Source organism: Euwallacea similis, chromosome 28 (assembly GCF_039881205.1).
Source record: "Euwallacea similis isolate ESF13 chromosome 28, ESF131.1, whole genome shotgun sequence".
Taxonomy (NCBI): Eukaryota; Metazoa; Arthropoda; class Insecta; order Coleoptera; family Curculionidae; genus Euwallacea; species Euwallacea similis.
Genome location: NC_089636.1, coordinates 2,229,895 through 2,247,219, shown reverse-complemented (window position 1 = coordinate 2,247,219; position 17,325 = coordinate 2,229,895). Strand labels below are relative to the sequence as shown.

Sequence of the window (17,325 nt, the reverse complement as noted above, 5' to 3'; positions counted from 1 at the left end):
AATGAACATTTAACTGAGTTTCATACCTTTGAAAATCTTGTTCCATTCTGCTTCCATACTTCATTTTAGGTTTTTGGTCAGTTTGGTGAGTTTGGTGCTTTCCGGATATAACTCAAAATATATTTTAACTATTTTCGTACTGTTCCTATCGGATTTGTACTAAAGTCTTAACATATCTCGTTTCTCTTCATTTCTGAAGCTCATTTTCATTGGAATTCTGCTCATGCTCTAATCTCGTTGAAGGAGTTCTGTCACATAGCGCGAACAAAAGAAAGTCTTTCGATGGAGTCAAGGCCAACTATGTAATATTTATTTTTATTTAAATATTTCGGCTTTTAAAAAAGTAAATTATAAGAAGTTTTATATCAATGAAATCAGAATGAAACGCACTATTTTTCTATCGAAAAATCCAATATGGCGCCCATAAAAAAAAAAGTTGATAATGGTAGCCGAAAGACGAAACGTCGGATGGCAAATCTGAATATGTCATCGTGTAGCTGAGAAAAAGTGGCAATGAACATGTACTTACGGATTTAACCTTCCTTGTCAAATAATAATTTAAAAAAATAAAAATGGATTCTCCAATTTTTAGATTTTCTCGGATATCTTCGGAAGCACTCGGAAAATTAAAATTTTGAAAATGGAATTCGATCAAGCGGTAGAGTACGCAACTTTGCCCCCATTTAAACTTCTTCGTATCTCCTCTAGTTTCCGAGATCCCAATGGTGAGGGTCGAATTTGAAATACCCTGTATATATTGTCAGTAAAAATGTTGAATGAAGTAAAATTGACTATTTCTGAGCCTCTAGAGTTCGTCATCAATGTCTGGTACCAAAATGGTATTCAAAAAAGAGTTTATTACGACCGTTACGTATAATTCTTCAATAGAAAAAGGTGGTTTTATCCTCTACATACAGGGTGTCTCTAAAAGGTCTTTACAACGCTCTACCATAAGTAGCTGAGATCAAAATAAAACGATTTAACCACATTTGCCTTAGTCTAAAAGTTGATAATAACCGAGCTACAGGGTGGCAAAGTTGAAACGTAAAATTCAATTTTTATCCGTAATTATGAAATGGCAAGAGGAAAACTCATGAAATTTTCCACTAATGGGTTTTTCGGGATGAGGAATTCATATCTACAAACAAAATTTCGGTAAATCGCAGAGGGCCCCATGTATACCCATTAGGTACTTGTTTAGGTCCTTCAAACTTTTTTGTTTTTAATGGTAAACCAGTTTTGGATGAAAAAACGTATTTGCGCGGTATTTTTGATTAAAAAAGATGTACCTTAATCAAGTCGCTAACTGCAATCATTTTCGAGAGAAACGCTTATAAAATAAATGGAAAGGAATGTAATTTTCTAAATTTTTATTTTTTAATATTAAAAATAACATTAAGAAATTACTTAAGTAACTGTTCAAAATGCCCACCATTTACACGCACACAAAAATTAATGCGACGAATAAAATTAACCCCTGTTGCTCTGTTGCTGTGTTGCTGTGTGCCACCCTGTAGCTCGGTTATTATCAACTTTTAGACTAAGACAAATGTGGTTAAATCGTTTTATTTTGATCTCAGCTACCAATGGTAGAGCGTTGTAAAGACTTTTTAGAGACACCCTGTATATAGTACGAGTTTCGTACAGGCTAATCAACAAACCAAGGTGCAATATATCAATTTAAAAATACAATTTATACTCATCTAGCTGTGGCAAAGCGCGTTCTTGGACTTTTTTTTATTTCTCCCGAATATTTGATAGCTTGGATATAGATTTTATGTACGACAAACTCTGCACTCACGACATAAATTTTACGTTCAGCTTTCTAGTGATAAGTCCGAAGTGCAGGATATCGCCATCTATGTACGTCAAGGGTCCGTCCTGGGACCCCTTTTATTTTTATTGTTTATCAATGACTTATCCCATAATGTTCGAAATAGCCATATAACTATATTTACTGATAATACTTCAGTGGTGGTGGGTCAGTCATGGGGGCGGTCTAGAACAGATTCCGGTAACGTGTCGACTCCATTGTCCAAGATATCGGTGACTGATATAAGAGAAATGGATTTTGTTCTAAATAGGGCATTAATAAGCTTACCAGTTTTGTCCAAACTTCTAAAAAATGTTTCGGTAATTTATAATAAACTTAATAAATGATACAGATACTTTTACACCTCCTCAGTGCAGCCAGTGAAAAATGCTAAGCTACAAGTGCACTGTTGACTTGTGGAACTGATTTGAGGAAGAATTAAAAGCTATATACAGGGCTGGGCGAAACTCCATAATAAAATTAATATCTTTTCAACAACTGACTTAGAAAAAATTCTGAAACATGTTAATTAATTTTGAGTTGTACGTATTTTTTGGCAATAAAATGAAATATTTTTCTTCAATACCTTAGCTGAAACCCTACTCAATTTTTTTTTTAATAGAAACATATGTTGTGTGTGGGTTCGTTGAAAAGCTAGTGAAAAATGGAATCCAAACAAACCCTTTTTTACCTTTAGTTATGTAGTTATTAGGAAAAAAACTCTAAAAATTACGAATACCTTCTTAGTCTTATCTACAGATTATTTAAAGTAGCATATGCTGAAAATCCTCAACCCTCTACTTGATATTCTTCCAAGTGATAGTAAAATCTGTCAATGAAATTCTGAATGGCCTCAGCCCGTACGTTATTTGACTCCACTCTAATTTTAGCTTTTTGGTCTTCAATATTAACTGGCCTATTTTGATAAACCTTAACTTTCAGATATCTTTAAAGAAAGTAATCTAATGGCGTTAAATCTGGAGATCTGGGTGGCCATTCAATTGTGCTACGTCATCTAATAAAGCTACCCGCAAATATTTTATCAAGATATCTTCTAATATTAACACTAAAATGTGGGAGAGCACCATTCTGTTAAAATCAAATTGTTTCAATAGATATATCTGGATCTACATCCTTGGGAAACGTAATAACTAGAGCAGGTACCAATTCAAAACTTAAAAAGTTTGAGAAGCCTTAAAATGTAAGATTTTCTTCAAAAAATAATGGCCCTACAATTCGCCTGTTAATAATACTTGCCCATGCATTTACTTTCTGAGGCTGTTGCGTATGAGCTTCATATATGCAGTGTGGATTTTTCTGACTCCAGAAACGATAATTGTATTGGGTTGGCAATTAAATTCGTTCAGTTTTTTAGTTTGGAATAAAACATATTTTTTTTATATGCAAAACAAATTTTAATCAATTATATATTGACCATCTTTATTGATAACCTCTTGCCATCTCTCTACCAACTTCATTATGCCGCGTTCATAGAATGACTGTGGCTTATCGGCAAAAAAACGATCAAGGTGGTTTTTAACTGCATCTTCATCTTTGAAGGTTTTTCCTTTCATTGAATTCTGCAGCGACCGAAATAAATGAAAATCGGAAGGAGCAAGGTCCGGTGAATAAGGAGGATGAGCCAAAACGTCCCAGCCAAACTCGAGTAATTTGTTCCGCGTGGTCAAAGATGTGTGAGGCCTAGCGTTGTCATGATGGAAGACAACACCCTTGCGATTTGCCAATTCTGGCCGCTTTGTGCGAACAGCTTCTTTCAATTTCGTTAATTGGGAACAGTATAGGGTTGAATCTATTGTTTTTCCAGATGGTAGTAACTCGTAATAAATAATGCCCTTAAAGTCCCACCATACGGAGAGCATTATTTTCTTCGGATGCAATCCCACTTTCGAGGTCGTTTGTGGTGGCTGGCTGCTGTGTCCCCATGATCTTTTGCGCTTAACATTTTCGTAAATGATCCACTTTTCATCACCTGTCACCATTTGTTTCAAAAATGGATCGCTTTCTTGGCGCTTCCGCAACGAATCGCAAATGGATATTCGGGTGATCAAGTTAGCCTCGGTTAATTGATGCGGTACCCAAACATTGAGTCGAGAAACGTATCCTAACTGATGCAAGTGTTTTTCTACGCTTGTATGAGATATATTCAATTTTGTGGCAATCTCTCTTACCGATTGGGATGGATCACTGTCGACTATAGCTTTTACGTCACTTGAGTTCATCTCAGTTGGACGACCGGAACGAGATGCATCGTCGATATCAAAATCTCCAGAACGGAATTTGGCAAACCACTTTTGACATATACGTTCTGTTAAGGCACCATTTCCATACACACGGCATATCTTTTTATGAACATCGGCGGCTCGTTTGCCTTTTTTAAAATAATAAAACAAAATGTGACGAAAATGCACGTTACTTCTTTCCATGTTCACCGCTACACTATATGTACGATACTTATGATAGCCAAACCAAAGTTCGTAGAAAATATAAGAAAAATTTGATCTTGCATGTGTTTATTTGATTTGCTTGATAGCATTCAGAAAAAAAAAGCAAATCAGCATGAAACTTATACGGAAAGAAAACCGAACGAATTTAATTGCCAACCCAATACATGTTAACCACTCCATTTAAATAAAAGGTAGTTTTATCTAATAAGAGTATGTTCAGTGGAAACTCATTGTTTTCGCCATACTGCCTCATTATTTCGTCACAAAATTTAGAAAGCCTGTCACAGTCATCTTCCAAAAGCTCTTGGACAAAATATATTTTATATTCGTGGTACTTTTCTGTTTTTAAACACCACCCAATCGTACGTCTAGACACACCATGATTTTGAGTCAGTAAAACTATTAACACAAACGGATCTTTCTGCAGAGATAAGGCGATATCCAATTTTTGATCGTCATCTAAAACACCTGTACGACTACTTCTGAACAAGTCCTTCATTGTTCCATATTCCTCATATTTGTGGGATATTTTACTAACTGTATTTGGACAATTTGTTTTCCAAATATTTTGCATTAAATAACGCACACACTTCACTTTGACTTCGCATTCTATCCCCAAAATTCCAGCAATATCAAGACTTCGATGCGCTACCTTTCTGACTATGCCATTTTTGTTTAACAAGTTCAAAGAGAATACCTTGAGAGGTGAAGTCACTTTTACAATTTTAAAACGAAATAAAAATGTATTGTTTATCGAGGGAATAAACTTGGCATAAAAAATTCAGCATTTTTTTTCATCTTTTAAAGTACATCTTGATATGCTGAATACCACTTTGTTTGTTTATTTATTTTATCGAAGTAAAATAAAAACTCATTTAGAATTAAAGATATCATACCGATATTAGGTTTTATTTGGTTTTACTATCGTTCGGGAGTATGCCAAGGAAGTTAAATAACCTGTAGATAAGACTAAGAAGGCATTCGTCATTGTTTTGTCTTTGAAAAGTTTTTTTTTTATTTCTTAATAATTACATAACTAAAATTTTAAAAAAGGGTATGGTGAGATTCCATTTTTCACGAGCTTTTCAACGAACCCACGCACGACATATGTTTCCATTAAAAAAAAGTTGGGTCGGGGCGCAGCTAAGGGGCTGAAGGATAATATTTCATTTTATTGCCAAAAAATACGTATAACTCAAAATCAGTTCACATGTTAAAGCGTTTTTTTTTTCATTACTCTTTGAAAAAGACTTTCGCCCAGCACTGTACGTGTCCCCAAGTAGTCAAAAAGCGTTAACAATAGTAGGCTTGGCAAGACACATATTTTTACAATTATACTTTAATTTGCACACTATATCTTTCGATTTCCGAATTTCAAGATCAGTGATCACCTATGCACTGGGACACGCTATATGCAACAATATTACGTCGACCATTATCTGAGACTTCTCCGAAAATAACAAATAAGTACCATAAATTAACTGGGGGATTAAGGAATTAAACCATTTAATCACCTGAAATCGAAATTATTTGTATTATTTACTTTAATAAATTCTAAACTTCGAAATTTGTATTTTAACTGTTGAAATGTTGACAACAGTAATTTTTAACGATAACACGCAAACGGACTTATCCAGTGTTTTCATTCAAGAAGAGATTGATTTGTATTTAAAACTCGCTGATAATGTACGATGAATACACAAATTAGCACGAGAAAAAATTAATTGGCCATGTTATAACAAAACCAAACAAAATTTGTAAAATATTTGAAGGACTCGAAGGATTCGTTTTAGTATACTTAAACTTAAATTGGTGTTTCTTACGATTTTTTGCTATGTCTTTTTCTCTAGGTTTGTTGGTGATCATATCAGATCAGGATATCTATAGATATTATAATGAATCTTCCATATGAGGTAATATGACTTTTTGGCTAAATTGTAATTATCCTAACAAGCATTATTTAGGACACAAATCGTATTCTGTTTTTGTAGAACATGGCTCTGAAACATGGATTTTAGATCCAGTTTCCCCACAATATTTTGAAAATTAAAAATTTTTAACGAAAGAATCTTTTCACCGACCTAAACAGAATTGAATTTCCACCAACTGAAACCTAAATGAGAAAAATCAGTCACCTAAAAAGTGCCTTTTCATAAGTTGGATCCGATTGACTGAAGAAGCCCGGTTATTTCAAGAACTGATGAAATATCAATATTTTCACGGAAAAACTCGACAGTATTGAGTCATAATCTCTTCATTTGTTCATTAATAAAAAAATACTAACCATGAATTCATCGATCATTCGATGTTTGCTAGCACACATACATTTTTTTGAAATGACGACACTATCCTACACTCAAACATTTCCTGAATTGCTTTAGGACGTCGCTTGAATCAACATTCTTAAACCTCTATATCTCATAAGCAATAATTAAGTGAGAGGTAAAGATTACCACCCATATTATTATCAGCTCGGCTAATTTCTCATAATACCTTGGAATTTATTATACCCGATGCCGATTTAATATCCTATCAATCTTAAGACTTACATTTTAATCCTTAGAATTAATTTTAAATTAAGGTTTTAAAAGGGTTTTCATTCTCCAGACACTTAGCACTATAAATAATGAGTTCACTTGCTACCCCTGATTAGTCTTCACGCGGTCTCCACCATGAAGATCGTTCTAGTGTTCAGTGTTATGGTAGCAGCAGTTCTTGGTACGTTATCTAATATCAAAAACAGGGGAGATTAGAATCAGATCCTATTTGGTATTTAAGCTGATGCCTCTCCTAGTTTCGAGGCGTCCTATTACCCAGTAAATAACAAGCCAGTCGACACCAGTCTTAAGATTGTCAATGGTCAAAATGCAGAAAGAAACCAAGTTCCATACCAAGTCTCCTTGCACCGTCGACTGATCATTTCTTACAGTCATATCTGCGGAGGATCTATCATTGCTCCAAGGTAGTTTCAAATTCAGATATTTCATCTAAACTTGAAAAAGTTATTTAACAAACAAGTGTATTAATGGCGAAGATTAATAATCAGCCAGTAGTTAGTTATGTTTTTCTATTAACTGCTTAGTATAAGAACCAAATTAGGACCCCTTGTCAATTTTTCAAGGAAAACACATAAAGCAGTCATGTATAGAAAGAACTCGTATACTTCATATAAGCTTTTAGGGAAATTTTTGGCTTTTATGAGAAATTCGGAAATGTAGGTCAAAACTAGAATTTAGAAATTGAAATTTAAAAATTCATCACGTTTTAAACCTTCATATGTGGAGTATTTTTAAGAATTTTTTCTAACTTTTAGCTCTTCACGGTCCGGAAATAGCTGGTGAAACATGGTGAAAGAGACACAAACGGGTCTCGATAGTGAGAAATTGAAAATTAAATAGCTTACCAGGCATAAGAACTACATAAAATCTCTCAATAGGCTTTTTCCATTTTGGGACCTCTGTAGGATTGGTACACATCGGGATCTTGTGATTCACGGTGGACGAAAAAGCGTTTAAATTGAGTCTTTTTTGCGTCGAAAGAGTACTCTTCATTAAGATAGTCAAAATGCCCTTTGATCTAAATTAGAAACGTAACTGAATGAAGATATAAGTACATAAGTTATAACCCTCTAATTCCAATCAGTTGTGCAAAATACCCTTACACCCACCCCCTAGACAAAAATAAACCTTAAACCGCCATCTTTTCAATTATAATTTTTAACTTAAAAACTGGTTTCTCGAAAAATCTGAAAAAAATCACACATATTTAGAAAACCGTCGCGCATTCACTAAATTTTTTTCGTTTTTTTCCTGCTAATTCTAACCTAAAAATAATTTTTAAAATTTTAAAATGAAATACCTTTTTTTCAGAATGGGATGCAGGTTGAGTTTTTTCTTCTATTGATGGGCATTTTTGTGGCAAATCTAAGTGTACGTAAAATGTGTCACTATTTAGGCTGCGCCATATTGAAAAATGCAAAAAATTCAATTTTGTGGCATTTTTTTTCAATACCGATTTAAGCATTTCAGCTTTTTTCGGCATTTAATACATTTTTTTTATAGTCCAATAGTATCAATTTAAATAACAGTAACTGAAAAAAATAAATAAAAAAATAAAATAAAAAAATTTTTATTTGTTTGTGTTGGACTGCTGTTCTAGCTTTTGTTTCTTAATGACGGGCAATTTTTTGACAAATCAATTATATATTTAATAATTATATATATATATATATATATATATATATATATATATATTTATTATAATACAATTGTATATTTCAAATTCGTTACTTTTTGTGATGCACCATAACAAATAATTCATAAAACTAAGTTTTTGGAAATACGACCTTAAGCTAATTTTGAGTTAAACTTATTGAGTTTTTATTTTAAGTAAAAAATATTCAGTTTTTGTAAAAGCTCATTGTATCTTTTGGGAATAGGTTCGAGGTGTATTAGTTGGGAATATCACATGCTGATAGCAATTTAAAAATAAATTTAAATTTAATTATATGGCGCACGACAAAAAGTAACAAATTTTAAATGTATATCGTTAAATTTATCATAAAACTGCCTGTCATTAAGAAACAAAACTAGACCAGCGTCTAATACAAACAAAAAAATTTTTAAATTCGATTAAAATTTTTTTTTCAGTTGTTATTTAAATATATACTATTGGATTATAAAAAATACATCAAATACCTAAAAAAGCCGGAATACTTAATTGGATACTGAAAAAAATGCCAAAAAATTGAGTTTTTTGCATTTTTCAATATGGCGTAGCTTAAAAAGTGACACATTTTATATACACTTAGATTTTTCATAAAAATGTCCATTAGTAGAAGAACAAACTCAACCTGCAGCCCATTCTGAAAAAAAGTGATTCCATTTTGAAATTTTAAAAATCGTTTTTAGGTTAGACTTAGCAGAAAACAAAAACGAAAAAAATGTGGCGACTGCGCCAGGTTTTTCTATATGTGTGTGATTTTTTCAGACTTTCCGAAAAATCAGTTTTCAAGTTAAAAATTACAATTGAAAAGATAGGAGTTTAAGAGTTTTTTTTGTCTAGGGGGTGGGGGCAAGGATATTTTGCGCAATTGATTAGAATTAGAGGGTTATAACTTATGTACATATGTATATGCCCATTTAGTTAGGTTTTCAATTCAGATCATTTTGACTATCTTAATGGAGGATACTCTTTGCAACCCCAATATACACCCTTTAGATGGATACTCTCGGGCAACTGTTAAATATGGCAAAGGTAACCCGGCGGACCGTGGATGATGCCCTTTTCGACGTAACTGTATTATAATCGAGTAAAAATGACGCGAACATAGCCATAAGGCTATAAAATAAGGCAAAAAGGGGGGCAAAAGCAGCATAAAGACACCGGGGTTCACAAAAATGGGGAGGCAAATCTTTTTTTATTAGTTCCATCAACGCGTGAATGTCACCTGTAAAGTATTTATTACCTTTATTATTACTTTCCGTACGTGCAGCACAAACGGGCAGGTGGCCACGACGTATTAAACATGCGGAAACCTGACCCAGGAGTAGATGTCGGGGGTGTAGATTTCTGATGCCTTTGGGAGGTGTACGTTTTATTACAAATAAAGGAAAAAGAAATCCCACAGCTTCGATTTTTACGAGAGCAGGATCCGCGCGGGGGCGAAATAGCTCTCTTTCTCGGAGACGTGGGGAGACGCGCCTAGGAGCATCAAAAAGGACATCGTCCCGACTACCTTGGCCATATTTAACAATTGCCCGAGGGTGCCCGTTTAAGGGGTGTAAATCGGGCTTGAAAGTGTCGACGTGAAAATCCATCTAATTTAAAGCGCGTTGTCGCCCTAAGAAGCCCGAAAAAAGTCGCTCCGTCGTGATCGTATAAAGTCCGGAGTACGGGAAAAAACCTATTGGGAAATTTTGTGTAACTCTTATACAGGGTGTTCCGAAAATTAATGTCCAAAATAATAGCATGAGATTATTTGGGTCAAAACATTAAGATTAACTTCAAAAGTTATTTGAAAAAAGTATTTCGTTTAGATGCTATTAGCGGTCCAAGTTTTTGAAAAAAACATACTTTTTGCTATATCTCGAGAATGCTTCAATTGATTTTAATGAAACCCATTGTGCATTTATTCAATAGTACAGGGATTATTTTCATGTAACATTCATGGCTTTTCGCAATGTGAAAGTGGTAAGTTCTTAGCCATCTTAATAGAAAAATTATCAGAACTTTTCATTGAGTAGCTATATCGTATCGGTTTTTTTCTGATGATACATTAGCCCTTTCTCTAACTTTTCTATCTCTTGGAAATTCTCGTACGGTTAACATTTCATGCCGAAAAAAATTATTTTCTTTTCTCATACAGAACACCAACTTGCCATTCCTTCGATAATTATCGACACTTGTTAATGTTTCAGTTGAATAGCCAGTTAAGTCTCCTGATTTGCAATGAAGATTGAACTCTTAAAAAATAAAAAAAACAATTTAAATGAATTATGAAAAACGATAAATTATTATGATTATTGTTCTTAATAAAAGAAACAACTCAAAAGAAACGTCAAAAAATTTTGATTAATTTTTATGACATTTTCTATAAGTGACGTCAGCGTTCACATCGACAAGTGTCGATAATTATCGAAGGAATGGCAAGTTGGTGTTCTGTATAAGAAAAGAAAATAATTTTTTTCTGCGTGAAATGTTAACCGTACGAGAAATTTACAAAAAATAGAAAAGTTGAGGAAAGGGCTAATGTATCATCAAAAAAAAAAAACAATACGATGCCCAATACCAATACCAATACCCAATGAAAAGTTCTGATAATTTTTGTATGAAGATGGTTAAGAACTTACCGCTTCCACATTGCGAAAAGACATGAATGTACATGAAAATAATCCCTGTACTAATGAATAAATGCACAATGGGTTTCATTAAAATCCATTGAAGCATTCTTGAGATATAGCAAAAAGTATGTTTTTTTCAAAAACTTAGACCGCCAATAGCATCTAAACGAAACACTTTTTTCAAATAACTTTTGAAGTAAATCTTAATGTTTTGACCCAAATAATTTTATGATACCATTTTTGGCATTGATTTCGGGACACCTTGTATCTGGTGAATTATTTAATCTGCCTTTTTCACCACGCTCAAGCGTTAAATCACCGTATACTGTTTGAATAAGCAACTACTTCTGGTTTTGAAAATCTTTGTTTTCGATTTTTTTGGAATCAGTTTCTTTTTTTGTTTAGTTGGGTTTTAACTGCTGCGCATTGCGTAAGTGGAACGTCTGCATCCAACCTGAGAATACTCGCTGGTATTTTGTTATTGAACGATGCAGGAATCGAAGGACAGCAAACTATTGACGTAGAACGCATCATATCTCACCCTGGCTACCCAGGGTAAGTGCTTTATTCCTCATGAGAATGGTGTGCAGGCACTCAATCCGCACTTATCCCCAGAGGGAGCCAAGTTGCCCCCGATGATGTCGCAATCTTGAGACTAGCTCAGAGCCTCGTTTACACAGAACTAAACGTTAGACCCGTTGCTATTCCTCCAGCATTCTCTGTGTCATCTGGTACCGCCCTTCTTTCCGGATGGGGTATTACTGTAACTGGAGGCAGCTTGCCCAACAATCTTCAAGTCGCCAATTTACCAATTGTTCTTGCGGATGGTAAGTTTCCTCCTACTCAATTTAATTGAGGTATAATAACTCTTTACCTACCACATGTGAGAAGTTATAATTTACCACATACGAAAAGAACTAACGAGTTCAGCATTCGAACGAAGTAAAGACACTTTCCTACTGTCGCGTGTGTGTTGACTTTGTATTTTTTTTCGCAAACAATACCGGGTGTCCCAATTAAAATTTAGACCCTATGAAATCTCCGATTTCGTCCCAATGTGAGAAAAATGCCAAAATATGTCAATTTTAACTTGAGGATGAGATCAAATTTTATCTCTGTTTCGAAGTTATTTTTGCACCTCTTTAACGCCCAGAGCCACCCCTTTAAAATCATTAAAGGCAAAAGGGGCCGAGTAACACATCATTTTGAAGTTGTTTCCATTCTCTATCTAACCATGTTTTTTTTTAACTAAAGTGATTTATTTTTTAGAATACTGTCTAGATGACTGTAAAAGGAGACAGAAATGTTTGCAAAAAAAAACACTTTAATTTAACGAATGTAGTGCTGAAAATATTCACCACCAACTTCCAGACAATAGTACAAACAATTTTGAAAAACTTCTCTAACGTTTTACAACAGTTCTGGCGTGTTCAAACGGCACTCTGCGACGATTCGTTCACGAAGCATTTCTAGAGATGTAGATAGAACAGCATAAACTTGAGACTTTAACAACTCCAAAAAAAGAAATCTGGAGGAGTTAAGTCGGGGGATCTAGCTGGCTATTCGATGGGACCTCTCCGATCAATCCGTTGTCCGCGAAAATAAGTACCTAAGAAATCGCTTACTGGTACATGATAATGGGGAGGCGCTCCATTGTATTGAAAGAAAAGTTGTTTTTTTTTTGGAGATTTTCGTCTTCTTCCAGTGCTTGGGTAATTAAAAACTCAATTAGGTCTTCTAATAATTGCAAATAACTTTCTCTAGTTAAATTGCCTTCAACAAAAAGTAGCCCGATGATGTGGTCGCCCAGTATGCCTGATCACACATTTAATTTTTGGGGCGTTTGTGTTGGACTTTCACTGAAAATATGTGGGTTTATATCACTTCAATAGCGACAATTATGTCTATTCACTTCATTGTTCAACATAAACGTACTTTCATCAGAGAAACAAATGTTGTACAGTAAACCTGGGTCAATCATCAAACGGTCAGTTAAATTTTCACAAAATCGTAAACGTCAATCCGGATTATTTTCGGTTAATTCTTGGACAAGTCTTATCTTGAATAGAAAAAACTTATGTTTTTTGGCAATCTAATGAATACTATTTTTAGACACACCACTTTTTAGTGAAATTTTTTCATACAGATTGTTATCCATGAAAAACCATCAAGAACAATTATTTCAACTCTTTCGTTTTGTATAAAATATTGACAGTTATGTTTTTTGTTTGTACCAAAGCTCTTTTTCTCAATTTTGCAATTAAATTAGTAACGTACTGAAGACTAACTTGATGTTTCACAAGATTTTGGTTGAAAAACTCTAGCAGCAATACTGGCACAATTGTTACGATCATAGTACTTTTTTACTAATTCAAATTTTTGTTCGGTACTATAAGCCATTTTATACACTCACTTTCACATGAAATGCACCACCCAGTAATAATAATAATTAAGTCTTGTAATTTTGGCAAAATAATGCTTCATAATAGAGTATCAAATGATCAGACTTTCAGTAAAAAAGAAAGAATGCTGGTGGTTTTTTTGTCATCGACCTATTAGATTTTTTATTCAATTGTAAATAAATAAAATAATATTTACATCGAAATATCAGTTTATTTTGTTGTTGAACTGTGAACAAGACATCTCAAAATGCCCCCAGTGAGACAGCGTCGAAATTTTTCCCACGTTTCGGATTTTGATAGAGGGCGAATTATCGGCATGAAGGAGGGTGGACTTTCTTTTCTTGAGATTGCCCGAAGATGAATCGGAACCACACCACGATTGCGAGAATATGGTCTTCGTGGTCTGAAGAGAGGGTTCAGCGACATCGTCCAGCTGGACGTCCTCCCCGTAGCAGCAACGCACGTGAAGATCGACTTCTTAGACGGATGGCCATTGGTGATCGATTTCAAACAACAATGTCTGTTGCAGCAGATTGGATGGGAGCTCTAAATCGTCGGGTGTCGATGGCAACAGTTTACAGAAGAATTTCGTCTTTTGGTCTGCATTCATATCGCCCAAATCTACGACCGCCACTAACCGCCCAACACCAAGCTTCCAGATTGGCCTGGTGTCAAGAACGAATTGATTGGAATCATGAGTGGAACAATATCGTCTTCAGTGACGAGTCGCGATTTTGTTTATGGATCAATGATGGTCGTAGAAGAGTCAGACGATACCGAGGTGAAAGAAGAAATTTGCAATTTTCTGAAAGGCGCCACACAGCTTTAACACCTAGTGTTATGGTCTGGGGTACGATATGTGTTGGCCGAAGATCTTCTCTTGTGTTCGTTCCAGGCACCCTAAACGCACGTCGCTACATTGACAATGTTCTGAGGCCAATATTAGTACCTTTCATGCAAATTTTACCAAATGGCATTTTCCAACAGGATAATGCAAGACCACATAGTGCGAACATTACTCGACGATACCTGGAAGAAGCACAATTGGAAATACTGCCTTGGCCTGCACGGTCACCAGACTTATCGCCCATCGAACATCTTTGGGATATGATGAGTCGCCGTCTTCGAAATTTACCGAGGCCTCCAAACAATGTGGATGACCTACGACATCATCTTGAGGTAGCATGGAATGAAATACCCCAGGAAGATATTGATCATTTGTTGCAAAGCATACCGCGAAGAGTACGTGCTTGCATTGCCGTACGAGGCGATGGCACTTATTATTAATTTTTTCATTAGCAAATGTTGTATCTTTTAACTGAAAGTCTGATCATTTGATACTCTATTATGAAGCATTATTTTGCCAAAATTATAAGACTTAATTATTATTATTACTGGGTGGTGCATTTAATGTGAAAGCGAGTGTAAATGACGGTTTTTATTTTTAACTTAACTGACCGACAATAAGTCATGAAATCAAGTACAAAGTAAAAGATGATTTATTTTTAATCTAACACCTTTAATAAAATTTTTTTGTTAGTTTAAAAGTTTCAAATATTAGTGCAGATAAGGTAACATTTTTTAATTTGTTCCTACCAAAAAAAATCTTTACAATTTGAACAAGAGCGTACAGGATTAACAATGTGAAAAATTTCAATAAGCGTGCGACAATTTCGTAATTCTGAAAAACCAATCGCTTAAACTTGAAAAAAACATGGTTGCATTGAGAATGGAAGGAGTTCCAAAATAATGTGTTACTCGGCCTCTTGTCATTTAAAGTTTTTGAAAATATGGCTCCGAGTGCTAGAGAGATGCAGAAATTACTTTAAAACCAAGATAAACTTTGGTCTCCCCTCAATTTAAAATTGTCATATTTTAGCATTTTTCCCACATTTGGACGAAATCAGAAATTTCACGAAATGCAAATTTTAGTTGGAACACCTTGTATAGACCAAATATTACTGCAAGATAATGCAGTTTAGAGTCACTCATGAAAAAGTTTCACTGTGCGCATGTCAATTATCACTACTGTCGCTTTATTTTGCGCGTGTTCAATTCACAAATGCGTGCGTTGAACTAACTTTACTACACGTTTGAAGGGACAACATCTTTATAAACATTTCAGAATGCAAGTCAATCCTCGATGGTCTCCTTGGAGCTAACCGCAATCCCTTCGACGCCAATCTTAACGTCTGCTCAGGAATCGTCAATGGTGGAGAATCTGCTTGCAGTGGTGACAGTGGTGGTCCATTGGTCGACAACAACGGTCACGTTGTGGGTATCGTTTCCTGGGGTCTCACCCCATGCGGGGCTGCAAATGCTCCTTCTGTTTACGCCAGGACTTCTGCTTACACCGATTGGCTCGTTGAACAAACGGATGGTGAAGTACAACCAGCTTCTTCTTAGGCTGAAATAATTATGTTTGGTTTTTTGAAATTAAATAAATTTGGGTGATTAATAAATGTGTGGTTTTATCACCTAAAGCTGCATGTCGAACTTCTTTCTTCTTGTTGCCAATACTTACATGTCTTATAAATCTTAGATTTCAAATGGTCCTAAAGAAAGAAGTCAAGGCCTGTCAGATCCGGCGATCTTGCTGGTCATGCTATGGCACCGCGTCTACCAATTAATTTGCAAAAAAATAAATAGTTCTAACTAGTAAGGAATAATGAGGGGCAGTTCGATTTTCTTGAAAATCGAGGATATTTTTATTGAGTTCTGTAGCTCCATTTTTATTAATTTGGTATTCTAAGCATCAAACGATCGGATGAGTCTATGATGTTTTCTAAGAGTTATAAAAATGCACGTCGGCGATAAAATTTCAAATTGGTAGAATTTCGGGAAATATTTACTAGCACGTGCCTATGTGCCATTGTATGTAAATTGTTATACAATTATATTTATATAAGTATCTACTACTTTAGACGCATACGCATAATATCTACCACATCTATTAAATATACAGGGTGTTCCACGAATATGGGCCTCTATCCCTACCTTAAAAATTATGACTAGGAAAAAGTTGAAACTTTGGTGTCATGCTAAAGTGGATGTGATCTATTGATTAAAAATATTGTCATGTTGAGTTAAATCAAGCTTTTTCATGGAGGGTATTCAAAAAGATAGCCCGAAATTATCATTCGCAAATTGTAAAAAACTCTAATTTTTTAAACAGGAACTCCCTATTTTTTCAACGAATACATATTTAACAGCAAAAATAAGTACTACTTTCAATTCAATTGTGTGTACCGAAATCTAACCGTTTACATTCTATTTCAAAAAAACACTTTTCAATGTTAAGTACTCAACTATTTATTTTAAATGACGTCAATAGTTACTAAGGTGCCGCTGCTCGCCAAAATTTAAGTGTGGCGGCACCCGTAAATTACACAAATGGAGATTATCTTAATTATTAATTTATAGTAATTTGGTAATTTATCTGAAGGATGTTGTCGGATATGCTTGAAAATATCCCAAAATTGCAGTTTCAATTATTTCGCCGTCAACAATAGGTTTATTTCTTCTGTAAGGTGTTTTGACAAATTCGCTCGTCTTAAAATGATCTATTATGTGTTTGAGGAATTTTCGTGATAGCTTCGGTTTTTCTGGATGTCGAATACCAAATGTATGACATGTACTGGTTAATACTTTGTTACATTCACCATAAATAATAAGCATATTGAGATAATCTCCGTTTATATAATTTACGGGTGCCGCCACACTTAAATTTTAGCGTGCAGCGCCATGTTAGTAACTATTGACGTCATTTAAAATAAATCGTTGAGTACTGAATATCGAAAAGT

At 34.6% G+C, this 17,325-nt stretch overlaps 1 protein-coding gene across 1 annotated transcript; it reads left to right on the top strand.

Annotated features, from left to right (window-relative positions):
• The first annotated feature begins 6,889 nt into the window (after nucleotides 1-6,889).
• Nucleotides 6,890-15,984, top strand: LOC136417384 (trypsin-like). Its single transcript, XM_066403054.1, has 5 exons — nucleotides 6,890-6,996; nucleotides 7,057-7,240; nucleotides 11,526-11,675; nucleotides 11,736-11,947; nucleotides 15,648-15,984. Exons 1-5 carry the CDS (start codon nucleotides 6,951-6,953, stop codon nucleotides 15,926-15,928), a joined length of 873 nt encoding a protein of 290 aa, XP_066259151.1. The 5' UTR covers nucleotides 6,890-6,950; the 3' UTR covers nucleotides 15,929-15,984.
• Nucleotides 15,985-17,325: the final 1,341 nt, after the last annotated feature.